General features: G+C 38.3%; 1 protein-coding gene across 3 annotated transcripts in view; it reads right to left on the bottom strand.

Moving 5' to 3' along the window:
* Positions 1 to 14,903, bottom strand: part of LOC125452475 (arf-GAP with SH3 domain, ANK repeat and PH domain-containing protein 2) — a 162,134-nt gene that overhangs the window by 19,540 nt on the left and 127,691 nt on the right. For all 3 annotated transcript variants that reach the window (XM_059645606.1, XM_059645605.1, XM_059645607.1), the window contains 7 exons: positions 11,844 to 11,977; positions 8,349 to 8,443; positions 6,445 to 6,634; positions 5,171 to 5,256; positions 4,549 to 4,664; positions 2,749 to 2,816; positions 2,546 to 2,653 (listed from right to left, as the gene is read on the bottom strand). In XM_059645606.1, coding sequence (XP_059501589.1) covers positions 2,546 to 2,653; positions 2,749 to 2,816; positions 4,549 to 4,664; positions 5,171 to 5,256; positions 6,445 to 6,634; positions 8,349 to 8,443; positions 11,844 to 11,977 — 797 coding nt within the window. The remainder of the gene's footprint in view (positions 1 to 2,545; positions 2,654 to 2,748; positions 2,817 to 4,548; positions 4,665 to 5,170; positions 5,257 to 6,444; positions 6,635 to 8,348; positions 8,444 to 11,843; positions 11,978 to 14,903) is intronic.

Here is a 14,903-nt window from a genome sequence, read left to right as displayed (position 1 = left end):
GCTGTACCTTCTCTGACTCAAGTGGTGTCACTTTGGAGCATTATCTTTCCATCCCTCAGGCTTGAGATTATTCACAGCCATCCAAATGGTGGACTTATCCGCCTGCCGCTCTGTTATCAGACGTCTTTATCAAGGAGACCACCAGCCTCCAACGCACCCACTCAAGACACCGCCTCACAACATCTCTCAGAGAGGCTATGACTGCCTTCAGAACCCACCCAGAATGCAACAAAGCTGCCCCTCCCCTTCCAGCCCACTAGTCACTGGCCACTGCAGGGATCAACTGCAAATAGCAAATGATATTCATGCCACATGTGCTAGGTAACAATCAATCATCTCCATGCCCCTTGACATTTAATGAATCACCATTGCTGAATACCCCACTGTCAACATCCTCAGGGATACCGTTGACCACAAACTGAACTGGACTAATCAGAAAAATAATGTGCTGCAGACTAAAGATCTTGCAGCAAGTAACTCACCTGCTGACTGCTGAAGCCTATCCACCACCTAGAAGGCACAAATTAGGAGAGGGATGAAATCCTTCCCCACTTGCCCAATAACACTCAAGAAGCTTGAAACTATTCAGGATGATGCGGACTGCTTGATTAATACTGCATCCACAAGCATTCATTTCCTCCATCACCTATGCTCTGCAGCAGCAGCATGTACTATGTCCAAGATACACTGTGTTAACTAGCCAAATTTCCTCAGACAGCACATTTCAAACCAATATAACAAAGTGTGGAGCTGGATGAACACAGCAGGCCAAGCAGCATCTCAGGAGCATAAAAGCTGACGTTTTGGGCCTAGACCCTTCATCAGAGAGGGGGATGGGGAGAGGGAACTGGAATAAATAGGGAGAGAGGGGGAGGCGGACCGAAGATGGAGAGAAAACAAGATAGGTGGTGAGGAGGTAGGGAGGGGATAGGTCAGTCCAGGGAAAATGGGCAGGTCAAGGAGGCGGGATGAGGTGGTAGGTAGGAAATGGAGGTGCGGCATGAGGTGGTTGGAAGGGACGGGTGAGAGGAAGAACAGGTTAGGGAAGCAGACACAGGCTGGGCTGGTTTTGGGATGCAGTGGGGGGAGGAGATGACTTGGGCTGGTTTTGGGATGCAGTGGGGGAAGGGGAGATTTTGAAGCTCGTGAGGGCCACATTGATACCATTGGGCTGCAGGGTTCCCAAGCGGAATATGAGTTGCTGTTCTTGCAACCTTCGGGGGGCATCATTGTGGCACTGCAGGAGGTCCATGATGGGCATGTCATCTGAGGAATGGGAAGGGGAGCTGAAATGGTTCGCGACTGGGAGGTGCAGCTGTTTGTCGCGAACCGAGCGGAGGTGTTCTGCAAAGCGGTCCCCAAGCCTCTGCTTGGTTTACCCAATGTAGAGGTAGCCACACCGGGTACAATGGATACAATATACCACGTTAGCAGATGTGCAGGTGAACATCTGCTTGATATGGAAGGTCATTTTGGGGCCTGACCATTTCCAACTGAAAGGACAAGGGCAGCAGATACATGGGAACACCACCGCCTCAAGTTTTTCTCCAAGTTTCTCACCATTCAGACTTTGAAATAATTCACCATTACCTCAATGTTGTTGGGTCAAAATCCCAGAATCCCCTCCCTAACGGCACTGTGGTCTACCTACACCAACTGGCCCTCTCTGGTTTAAGAAAGCAACTCACCACCATCTACTTTGATGGCCCAGCCAGTAACATCTATATCCTGTGAATGAATCAAAAAAAAGTCTAACAGTGCAATAATCTACGATGTGGCAGCTTATCAGATACCTTCTGGAACTCCAAGTAGGTATATCTACAAGCTCCCCTTTATCCACAGCAGGTGTTAATCCTTCAAATGACTGTAGTAAATTGGTTAAACAAGACTTCTATTTGACAAAAACATGTTGACTCTTCCGGACTATCTTGAATTGTTCTGAGTACATAACTATACCTTGTTTAATGATTGGTTCTAACACATTCCCCATTACAGAAGTCAAGCTAAATAACTTTTAATTTTCTGTTTTCTGCCTCCCTCCCCTCTATTTGCCACTTGCCAGGCAAAATAGCCAATTATGCAAAACTTAAATTACTCATCATGTATTAACACAAATTAAACAATTTGAAAGGTACTGTAATAGCAAATTACATAAATTAAATGATGGCAAAATGAAAGTACAATAATGCCAAAGGATGGACTTGAAGCAAGTGTAAAAGGGTGAAATAATAATGAACTACAAGAAAAGACAATTAAATGTAAATTCAGAGCACACATCTAAAAATCTCAAGCAGTTACTACAAACCTGATTTACTGGATCCCTACACTCAAGCTCCAGATCTTGGACAAATACCATCTCATTTCTTAAAAACAGTACATATCACAGTAAATACAGTGAGCAGATTCATGAATTGAATGAACTTGAACATCAGGACTCAACATAATTGATCAATTATTATTGCGTAAGGTGACAAATGAGATTGAAGATATCCAATTGCAAAAAAATTATAGTCAACAATGATGCTAATATATGTTACATTCCTACCTTGTCTTCAATATCATCATCACTTTCGTCTAAATCTTCATGATGCAATCTCCATTCATATTCCACATGGACATGAGCATTAAACTTGCCTGATAATGACTGTATAAGCTTAAAAAAAACAGAATCACCACTTAAAAACATATACATGCAAGTGTGGATCTTATTATTCATCTTTTTAAAAAAAACTGTATGCAGAGACGTACCACCTCTTCACACTGAGTGTGCTTTAAGCGTTTGGCTATATCAAGTGGAGTTTCGCCTCCTTCATTGGCTGAAAATAAAACCGCAATCTGTTAAATGTTTTTTGATTCAATATAATACCTTCTTAGATTACAGACATAATTCAGTTTTCAAAGCTTCCATTACAATTAAAAAGAACTTTCGTTTTAGATGTGGAGTATTCAAATAAAGGTAAAGTCACCACAGTCCCAAAGGACCATAGGGCTGCTATCTCAGACAGGGACAGCTGATGGTTTAACCTGAGCGGCACCGCACCTCAGGTGAGGGAAGAGGTTGAAAAGGAGAATCTTTCATGGGAACCTCAGCCATTGCAGGTATTGAACCTTTATTGTTGGCAATTCTGTGTTTCACAAAGCAGGAACACAGCCAACAGAGTTTACCAATCCTGTAGATTTTACATTTAGAAAACCCTGCCAGGTAAAGTTGGAAGCCAAGCATGGTCTAAATATATGTCAAACATGCTTTTATACTCGGTATTCTCTAATTTGTTTCAATGTAATTACGCTATACTTAGTTCGGATCAGGGTTTCTAAAGTGAATATGCTTTCGCAACATTTCACTGGGTGTCCAACTCAGATATATCTTATGTTCTAATGTTATTTTTAAGAAAAAGAAGTGTCACACTGGACTCAATACATTAAATCTTTCTCTGTCTACAGATGCTGTAAACCTACTGAATTTCTCCAGCATTCTGTGTTTATATCTTGTGTACTGGTTAGGATGAGCTTTTAACAAAATATACTTGCATTTGGATTTTGCATTAACTTGACCTCTTTATGGTTTCAAAAACTGATGTGGACTTGAGCAAAGTATCCACTTTACATTTTCAGCTCCAAAATTTGGATAATCTCACTGTAATATTCTTGTAAACAAATCAAATATAACAAAAAACAGGAATGAGGTAGATACACGTTATTGAGGAGTGTTTTGGGGAGGAATGCAACTACAAATGTGTAAATGTTAGCCTGATGTTTTAAAATTGGTTTCAGAATGATGAGGTTTTTAAAGGTGTCTATAGCGATCACTGAAAAAGCAAGGCAATCCGGCCATTATGCCTGTATCACCTCAAGTGAAGAGGTCTCCATCAAACTCAGTTTTCTGCCCTCCCTTCACCTTTCATAGTCTTCCCTTCCTTATGATGAATTCTGTGCCCTAATAACTGGCTAAAAAAAGTTCCCCTTCATTCTTCTAGTGATAAATCCTCCATGTAATTTGTTATCAATTAATGGGAACACACTTGTATTGCACAACCTTTCATAATTTTTAAGACCATCATTAAATTCCTCTAGACCAGTTAAAAAGCTTAAATAGTATCAACTCTTTCTTCATAACATTATTCATTTGAAGTCTATTGTGGTGTTTATTCAATGAATTATAGACCAAATAATATTAATAGAAATTCATAACAAATGAAAACTTAACATAACAGAATAACCATTTAGAAACTGTTTGTTGCAAGTAGTCATTGAGCCACATGTAAAACTGTATATGGTGAGATTGAGCCCAACGTGTCACATTTAATGTTAAATATTTGAGTATTTGAGAGATTTTGTTCTACTCTCAATTTTCATTGGCCTAGTTTTATTTTCTAATTCTGAGAAGTGTATATCTAAACCAGTTACCTTATTCCTTTCAAATTCTGAAATAACCTTCTGTGTATCTGCAACACCTTTGGTTTTTACATATGGACTTCAAAGCATGCCCTAGTCATCACAGATGAGATTTTTCAATAATAAAGGAGACATGATTTTAAATTAACATACCTATCTCAATGGAAGCTTTGCCCCTCAAAAGCAACTTAAGACATTCCACATTATCATTTAGACAGCAGTAGTGCAATGCTGTACTGCCTTTGGTTGTCTGTTTGTCAAGATTCCCACTGTTGGACCAAACATTGACAATTCATATACAGGATTACATTTCAAAAGATGACATTCAAGCATTTGAACTACATGCAACACTTGTTTACATTGCTAAAACGAAAGTGCAACGAATATAAAACAAAATCTAAAAGAATGTCTGGAATATCAACAAGATTATAATTTTTGTAGGATTAGGTTACAAGAATTTGTTAATTTGAGACAAACATTTCATTATTATTCATTTCATCCTTTCCTGTTCACAACACCTGCCCTCATCTAGTTGGTAAGTCGTCATCAATTTCTTAGAAATTCTCAGATTGGACATGCTCGTTAAAGATACAAACCGTTGAGTAAGATTGTGACTACCAACTGCGTTTGCACCCACAAATCAGGATTACAGCAACCAATAAGTTATAGGATGAATTTTCTGCAGACCGTAGACCCAAATGACTATACTATCAAAATAGCCTCATCATAGCTACTTGCTTATTAAATAAACACAATATCATTATGAAATGCTGACCTGTTTTGTACTAAAAAGTCAACTACATGAAGTGATGTTCTGTCCACCAATCTTACAGCAAGATGTAGCGCAGTTTCACCTTGTTCCTAGAAGTATACAGAGAGATGAAAATCAATGTCCAAGTATTTAAATATGTAGGAAAAATTTCAAATGAGCTTTTGAAGAACTGTGAAACACTGGTTAATCTTTGAATTTGCATCACCGACAGTCAACTAAGAAAATATAGCAATGTATTTTACTGTGCATGCAGTAATGACTTTTAGAAAATCACTAGCTTAACACAGAGCACAAACCTATTTTTGTGCAATATAAATAGCTCAGCAGCTGATTTCCCAATAATTAACTATCTTTTGATACATCAGACTGCAGCTTATTGATAGCTGACCCACAGAACTAACACTGAGACTTATTTATCAGTAATCATCAGTTCCTGTATAAGGTACTTATTAAGGAAGTGAGTGCAAATTCTGACTAGTTATATGTAACAAAGCGTATCTTTGAGTGCCAAAGTTTCAAGAATTATTGATTAATTATAACAAATTCAGAAATGCTGTCTGCATTTGCTATCAGCTAAAAAGCAGTATGGTTTATGCTTAAAATTCCCACATGCTGGGATTCTCTTAAGTATCTTGGGTGACACCAAATGGGTATGATTGGAAAACAAAAGTACAGCTTATTTACATTCTAATTGCTGATAGTTATAATTTTTAGACACTTCGGTGCAGTCTTCAAATCTGGACAGCATTTTTTAAATATTCAAGTAGGGTAAACAAGATAGTCACATCTTTGTAATTCTCAATCAAATAACCTAGTTTAGAATGAATAATAATGAAATCTACCTCAAATCTGTAATAGGCCTTGCTATTTGCAAAGTATGTCACACTTATAATCAAGTTGCTCAAATATCACCATCAACAGGAACTGTTCAGAAAGGAATACGAAATGGAGGAAGTGGTAACTTTCAGCTTGCTGTTGTTGGGTTTGGCAAACTGGACTTCCCACATGTACCCCTCTCATTTCAACTTCCATCCAGATTAGGGTGTGCAAGCATCAACGAACTTAGGGACAAGTCCGATGGTATCAGAAGTTATCTTAAAATTGTTTTTAAACTGGCACCTCTCCGTACTGAGTTGGGAATCTCTTTCCTTAGTATTCGTCAATACATGATTCCATATAGTTTTCTCTGAGCGAATTCAAATTTCTCAAATCAAGCAAACATGCCCTCTAATTACAACTTTCTTCAAATAGTAATGATATTTTAAAATTAGACTTACATGTCCATTTGCCAAAGGAATTGGGTCAGTGAGATCTACACCATCAGCATACACCTGAATTAACGCGAAAATGTCTCTTGACTTGATTGCATCACATAGACAGCTAAGTTTGGCTGTATTGTCGGTACACTTCTTCCTTGAAAATTTTCGTTCTATATACTTAGCAGTAATGTAGTCCTTCCGTGCAACCCTGTAAAATAAATTTCCCCACATCTTAGCCTTGTTTAATAGCATTGACAATAAGTCTAAGATAGATTTATTCAGTATTTTATAAACTGTCAAATAGAATTCCTATATAATCCAAGTATTCAAAATTGGACTCATCTTCATTTGCACAGTAACTAAAAGGCACTCCTTAAATAAACAAATTGAGTGTAATTATTTGGGTCAAAATATGTTACACTAATATCATGCATTCATTTAGTGCCTTGAACAAAGTGTTTCATAGAAATGTTAGAACAGATGACCAAAAGCTTGGTTGAAAAGGTAGATTTTAATACACTCACGTAAAAGGACAGCAACAGAAAGACAAAGAGAATTAGCAATGGAATCATAGAGTTTAAGATCTAACAGTGAAACAAACAGCTACTGAAGGTGGAGCAATAAATAATGCAGACACACGAGGCCACAACAGTGCTAAAACAATAGATGTAGTACTTCACAGACTTCATGCAAGCAAAAGAGAGAGGAACTATTCTTATTCCAAAAGCTGTTTAGAAACAAAATCTAACTTTTGGAGTTAAAGATAAAGTGATGCAAAAAAAAGTTTAATTATAGAATCAAAGAGTCCCTGCAGGGTGGGAAACAGGCCCTTTGGCCCAACAAGTCCAATCCACACCAACCATCAGAGGATCCCACCCTGACCTATCCCCATATGACCCACCTAATCTACACACCCCTGAACACTACGGGCAATTTAGCATGGCCAATCCACTTAGCCTGCACATTTTTGGACAGTGGGAGGAAACCGGAGCACCCAGAAGAAACCCACGCAGACACAGGGAGAATGTGCAAACACCACACTGACAGTCGCCCAAGGGTGGAATTGAACCAGGTCTCTGGTGCTGTGAGGCAGCAGTGCTAACCACTGAGTCACCATGCCACACCAATCTATTTAAAAAAAACACAAAACATATAAAAACAAACAATTCTTATCAGGAGAAGATAATTTGGAAACTAATCAAACTTCAAAGCACAAAACATGAATGTAAAGCTCATTAATGACAATTGTCTAAAAAATCCGGAATCTCAAAACAATGGTACATTTAACATGGAGACAATTTTAATAATTAGTAAAAAATTTTACAAAATCAGAATACCAAATTGTACAAGTACTTTGATTCTTATGTTTAAATTGCAAAACTCAAGTAGTTAAAATTTTACTGAAATTCTACTTGAAAACATCAATTTTAAATGATCATCAAATTTAATTCAGAATTATGATACCACCTGTAATCACACAAAAAATTCTTGACTCATTTAGTTAATACAAAAAGGAGCAATATCAAATATTGCTCAATTTTTAACTCATTAAGTAAAGCATGAAGTAAAGCTTGATGTGCAATGATCCCTTCACCATTCAAACTGTAAGCGCCTGCATGCATGCAAAATTCATTTGAAGTGAAGAACAAATTTATAACAAGATCCCAACTTCATGAACGGCATTAAAAGATGCAATTACGGTAAATGAATGTTAGAGAAAAATCATTCTCAAATAAAATAGACTTGAGTTTTCCATAACCATGACTTAGAGTTAGCCAATTTGAGAGGGAATAAAGAAAGCAAAACAAAACTACAATAAAAATGCACTCTTGATAAGGAACAAATTGAAAACCTTGTTGATTTTGTAGAATCGGATGTACTTTGCCTTTTCCCATAAACTGCAAAATTAATTGTGTACTTACATGTCACTGTTGGGATTAGGTTTGGCAATTTCATCGAAAGGCAATCCAGCTTCCATGATCTCATTCAATGCTGCATTGCCAATGTTCTTGGCTAGCTGTCAAAAATAACAATTCTCCCATTAGACCTTAATGCATTGAGCCAATATATTAGATAATAAAGTTATAGAATGGTTTGCGAGATTTAATCTCAAAATGTATTATTGAATGGACCATAATATTTAATTCCAAAATGTACTGATAATTTCCATCAGGCTAAGCCCATAAGAGAAGTCATTTGTGAACTTGTCACATAAACTTACAGCGTCAGTAGTACCTTTTAGGTGGAACTGAGGGTGGATGACTTGCATGTTTGATCAAAAAGTAATAGTGTTTCCTTGATATGTGGGCATCACTAATAATGCTGGCTTTTATTTCCTAACTATAGTTGAAGTGGGTGGCATACCTTCCTGAATTTGTGATAAAGGTTGTATTTGTATGAAAACCTCTACAAGAAATGAGTGCCCAACTATGCCACTTCAGAGATAACGAAGTGTGGTGCTGGATGAACACAGCAGGCCAAGCAGCATCTTAGGAGCACAAAAGCTGGCATTACGGGCCTAGACCCTTCATCAGAAAAGGGGGATGGGGAAGAGGGTTCTGAAATAAATAGGGAGAGAGGGGGAGGCAGATCGAAGATGGACAGAGGAGAATATAGGTGGAGAGGTTCGGTGGGAGAGAGATCCCGAGGTTTGTCCGGAGGCAATCAAGTTTAAGTGTATATCCTAAAGAGGAAATTCTTACCGAACTTGAAGCAGTTAGTACTCGCTTTATTCCAGAGACACACCCAAAGATTTAAAAGAAGTGTGCATCCTTTGGCATCAATGGATAATAGCATTCAACAATCAAGCATGACAAGTTGACTGTGAAATATTTAGTCCAATTAGTTGATGAATTAGACTAAAGACCGTAAGATATAGGAGCAGAATTAGGCCATTCAGCCCTTGAGTCTGCTCCAACATTTGATCATATCTACTTTATCTGGGCCCCTCAGTATCAATAAATGTAAGTTTCAATCAAATCCCACTCATCCTTCTAAACTCCAGTGTGTACAGACTCAAGAGTCCTCAACTGCTCCTCACATGAGAAACCTTTTCACTCCCGGAATCATTCTTGCAGATCTCCTCTGGATTCCCTCCAATGCCAGCACAACTTTTCCTAGATGAGCGGTTTAAACTGCTCATAGTATTTCAAACTTGGTCTGACCAAAGCCTTATATAGCTTTAGCAGTATATCACTGTTTTTGTTTTCTACCTCTCTTGAAATGAATGCCAACACTGCATTTGTCTTCCAAACCACCATCTGAACCTGCACGTTAACTTTAAAAGAATCCTAAACTAGGACTCCCAAGTCTCTTGCTATTCAGATTTCTGGAGCCTTTCCCATTAATTAATCATCTACAGACATTATTCCACATCACCTAACAAGTCACCCAGGAGCATGCATTTCTTATGTGCATTTGGGAATGACTTTGGCGTAGTATTTCACCTTTCAATGAAAAAGTGTGTTTGTATTTTGCTTGTTAGACAGGTTAGATGGCTGTAATCTAGGGAGCTGCAATGAGCTATGCATCAGGTGGATTCAGAACAGAACGGGAACTCGATTATCTATACCAAGATACAAATCCGTAACAGAAACAAAGAATTGTGGATACTGTAAATCAGAAACAAAAACAAATTGCTGGGAAATTCAGCTGGTCTGGCAGCATCTGTGCAGAGAAATCAGAGCTGATGTTGCTCCCAGACCTGCTGGGCTTTTCCAGCAATTTCTACCAATCTATAATGTTAATCTATGCTCCACTATCACAATGGTTCCTTAAAGCTAGGATCCCTGTCACTAAATTAATGTGGTGGTTATTTATACACATATTGAGGGGGGAAGCTAGTATATTGGTGGAAGACCAACTTTATGATCTACTTAAGTTGCTTTGTATTTAGCCAAAGAATAGTTTTAACAAGTCCTCTTGGCGGCTTTACTGTCATCACAGGCTGTCACAATTCAGTAGGCTTGTAGAAGTGAAATACCAAAAGACTGTTGATGTAGATGTCGTGATTAACTATCTACAACACTTCTTTGCCCGTGAGAAAAATTCAGAAAGTTATCCAGAGGATTGGTTTCATGAATTTATCTTGCTAATCTACAAGAACAGAGGAAACAACAATGAATTTGGTAACTATTGCAGCATCACTCTTCTTGTTGCGGGTAAAGTATTTGTTCAAATTATTATCAGAAGATTAATGCTCCTCACTTAAGAGCAAAGTGGCTTAATCTTTTGTAGACTGGTCAACTGTCAAGTCTGATATTTAACATAAAGCCACACACAAGGTAAGGATATCATTTCAGTACGCAGTTCATGTTGATATCAAGATGACCTTTAATTCTGTATACAGCCCTTTGGCAAATTAGAATGCCACAGGTGTAGCTGGGCTAGGGGTTAATAATGTAATTTTGACATCATGTGGAAGGAGGGGAGAATCAAATGATCTCAGGGTGGGATCATTTTGCAGTTTGGTTTGAGTTTGAAGTAAAAATTTCTGCTCTTTCAGGTGTATAAGCAGTGGAATAAAGGCATCAGGATTCCAGACCTTCTTAACCCTTTTTACCTGTTAGAAAAACTGATGCCCAGGGATGCTGGACTTAAATGTATTGAAAAGTCAAAACGGAGTAAAAATGAAGGCAGATTGCTAAAAATATTTCAGTAATCAACCCACCCTCTAGGGATAAAACGGTGTGAAGTTGGGTGAACACAGCGGGCCAAGCGACATCAGAGGAGCAGGAAAGCTTGGCGTTTCGGGTCGGGACCCAAAACGTCAAGCTTTCCTGCTCCTCTGATGTTGCTTGGCCTGCTGTGGTCATCCAGTTTCACACCGTGTTATCTCAGATTCTCCAGCATCGGCAGTTCCTACTACCACGCTCTTGGGAGTTGTTTGCTGGCCACCCACACCAAAAGGTCAGAAGTAGGAGCTTAATCTTTTTTGGTCTCTTTACCCGCTTCTAATCCATGTTCCTCAGGCACAGTTCTTTCACAAAAGATCTTTTAATATAAAAATGTGAAATGAGCCGACTTTGATAATTAAATTATTTACCAGTTTCAATTCCCTTTAGATTTTACTGTGTGTAATCTTTGATATGCTTACTGATATAGTTTCACTTCTTTTTCCATCTTATCTTTCCACACCATACAGTTGATAGCTAAGTTGGAGATCAGTCTTCAATTTTTACGTTATTACCACTTTATGGTACAAGTAACTTACAAAAGATATGCTACAGCAACAAAACAGAACATGTTGGGAGAAACTCAGTGTTAAATTGGAGTTTCTCCATCTCTTTTTGTTTCAGATTTCCAGGATTCACAATTCTTCATTTTTAATTATGTGAATAGCAAACTGTGCTGACTATTCCTCCAATTTGCCACAAAAATTGAATTAAAGCAAAAATAGTAATTGAAGAGATACTTACCAAGAGTTCTGATGTCCCTAATACATCTAATGTAAGGGACTGTATTCTAGAGTAGTGAACTCCCAGCTCTCTATGAATTCCAGAGCATTCAATGCAGGTTAGAATTCCCAGATTAGTAGATAGCCATGTTGGGTCTGTTAAATAAAATGTACTAGTCAATTTCAGAATAGCACAAACAGTATTAGTATAATCTTAAGCAATCCTTTAGAATAAAGCAGAAACCTTTAGCAGATTTCATGTCCTAGTCAATTTGACACTGCTGATTCGAACTAACAAATTGATTTTCAATGTAAATGATCAGGTGCTTTTGCAAGATGCACATAGAAACAGATTTAATACCCACTGAGATATCCTCTCAGTGGATGAAACTTGCATGAATCTGTGTATCTACTTAGAATGATGAATCAATATGATTGCTGAATTCCTTTGGCTATATTTCTTACTTTAATATCAAAATGTTGTAGGCTTGCACCTCATGCCAGATACCGAGTTCAAGTCATGGCATGATCTTAAATGATAACAATCACAACATAAAATAGAAGGTACAATTTTCAAAAAGAATGCAGGTACAGAGGGATCTGGGTGTAGATGTACTCAGATCATTGGAGGTGTCAGAGCAAGTGGAAAGAGCAGTAAATAAAGCTCGAATACCTAATACTGTCGGGTATGAGAACGTTCAGCTTTGGTTTCACAAGAGGTTGGATAAGTTGGGACTATTCTCCCTGCACAAAAGATGCTGACAGGAGATCTGATTGAAGTTTTCAAAATCAGCAGTGGGCTGGATAGAGAAGAAAGGGTAAAGCTGCTTTCATTCGTAAAAGAAACCAGGACGAGAGGTCATACATTTAAAGCGATGTGCAAATGAAACAGGGATGATGTAAAACAGACTTTTTCACAGCGAGTTTTTAGGAATGCACTGGAAACGTGATGGACACTGGCTCAACTGAGGTATTCAAGAGGCTTTGGATGGTTTATTGGATAGTAATGATGTGCACAGATTTGGGGAAAAGGCAGGCAGTTGGTACTAAAATAACAACTGAACTAGACGCTCTAGCCAGTGTAGACGATGGGATGAATGGCCTCCTTCTACACCACAATAATGCTATGACTCTGCGAATATTAAGAAGATAAGCCACTGTTTGAGGTGCCTTCCTTAGGATAATATAACCCTCCTGAATATATTGCACTTTCCAAAGCAATGTATTCCAGCCACCAATACTCCCTGAATACACGGCATCAAAAGTAATGAAATAACAAACTTCGCTACTGCAAAACAAACAGAATTATTAGTAAGTTAAATCAACAATGCCCTCCATCTTATGATACAAGTGTATCATGATTGAACTCTACCTACCTCCCTCTCATATTTGTTGGATATCACTTTTTCAAATTCAAACATGGGAGTCAGTTGGCTCAGTAGGTTAGACAACTGGTTTGCGATGCACAGTAATGCCAACAGTGTGGGTTCAATTCTCACACCGGCTGAGGTTACTATGAAGGACTTGACCTCTCTTCTCACCTGAAAGGTGTGGTGACCCTTAGAAAAGACTAGCGATAGGTTAACCTATCTAATGAGCAAGCAGTCCTTTGGTCAGGTAGGACTATGGCAACTTTACCTTATTGTTATCTTTACAGGGGACGTATAAAAGTAACTTGACAATCATAAAACTTTAAAAACATGATTTCCAAAATAGCTTTTAACTGCAACTGCATCAAAACTGGTCATACCAGTAATTATTTTTCAAAATAGTACATTTAGTCTAACTTTTCCACAGGAAATGCAACAATTTTCACTTTTGACAATTTTATGACAATGTTTTGTCATGTTATATTTCCAATGTTTAACTTCATGTCTGAAGGCTGGTTTCTGCTGAAGGCGCCCATAAACATTTTTAATTTCGAATTGTGTAAATATCGGTAATTAACAATCAAGCTTGTTATTTCTTTCCTCTGGATGCTACGTAACAATAATACAATGTTCATGAAATAAAGCAATCTGACATTCATGGAACTAGTGAAACACGCTATTTGGGTCATTTTCCCTGAGCCAATTCCACAAACAAAGTACCTACCTCCCCACCTATACTCTCCTCTCCACCTATCTTCTTTACTCTCCATCTTCGGTCCGCCTCCCCCTCTCTCCCTATTTATTCCAGTTCCCTCTCCCCATCCCCCTCTCTGATGAAGGGTCCAGGCCCGAAACGTCAGCTTTTGTGCTCCTGAGATGCTGCTTGGCCTGCTGTGTTCATCCAGCCTCACATTTTATTATCTACAAACAAAGTGTTTATTTTATGCCACTGATGTTTCCTCTCCATCTACTTTTTAATGATCTTTCTTTTCATCCTAATTTTTCTTTGCCACGCGTGGCGCTTTACTTGCAATGCCTGGTCCCTTTAAGATTTTTGTGGTCATGCGTGCATGTATCAAAGGGGATCAGCTTCTTGTGTAGGTCCAGTCTGCCTTCTGCATCATATTTATTGAAGGAATGTCGTCAATAACCTTTTTTCCAGGCAAAATTCTACCATATTGTTTTTGTACTTTTTTCCTTTCCACAGCAATCAGAAATACTTAAACATTATCCAATTAATGTAAACTATTAATTGAACTTCCTGTCTTTAAATTCAATTCCTATTTGCCTTTTCTTATATTTGTTTACAAGACGTGGTTATGACTAGCTAAGCCAGCATTTCCAGCCCATCTCTAAACCTGCCTTTAAAAAGGTGGTAGTGAGTTGTCTCTTTGAATTCTTATAGACTGTGTGGTGCAGACACAGCCACAGTGCTATTACAAAGGAAATTTCAGGTTTTTGATCCAGCAAGTGTGGGGAATGCAGATATTTCAGAAGGTTGAGAGGCTGGACGAGATTACTGAGTTAGGAAGTAGTAAGGCATTTAAAAGATTTGACAAGGATGAGAATTTTAAAACTGACAGCTTAGCAGGAGGCATGTAAAGGCAGCGAGCTTCAGGTGTGATAGGGGAATGGGACGTGGCATGGATTAAGATGAAGAGCATTGGATGTTCTCAAATTTACAGTGGGTAGAATATGGAAGGCCAGCCGCA

The sequence above is a fragment of the Stegostoma tigrinum genome, chromosome 4, assembly GCF_030684315.1.
Source record: "Stegostoma tigrinum isolate sSteTig4 chromosome 4, sSteTig4.hap1, whole genome shotgun sequence".
In the NCBI taxonomy this organism is placed as follows: Eukaryota; Metazoa; Chordata; class Chondrichthyes; order Orectolobiformes; family Stegostomatidae; genus Stegostoma; species Stegostoma tigrinum.
This window is presented reverse-complemented; position numbering and strand designations above follow the sequence as displayed.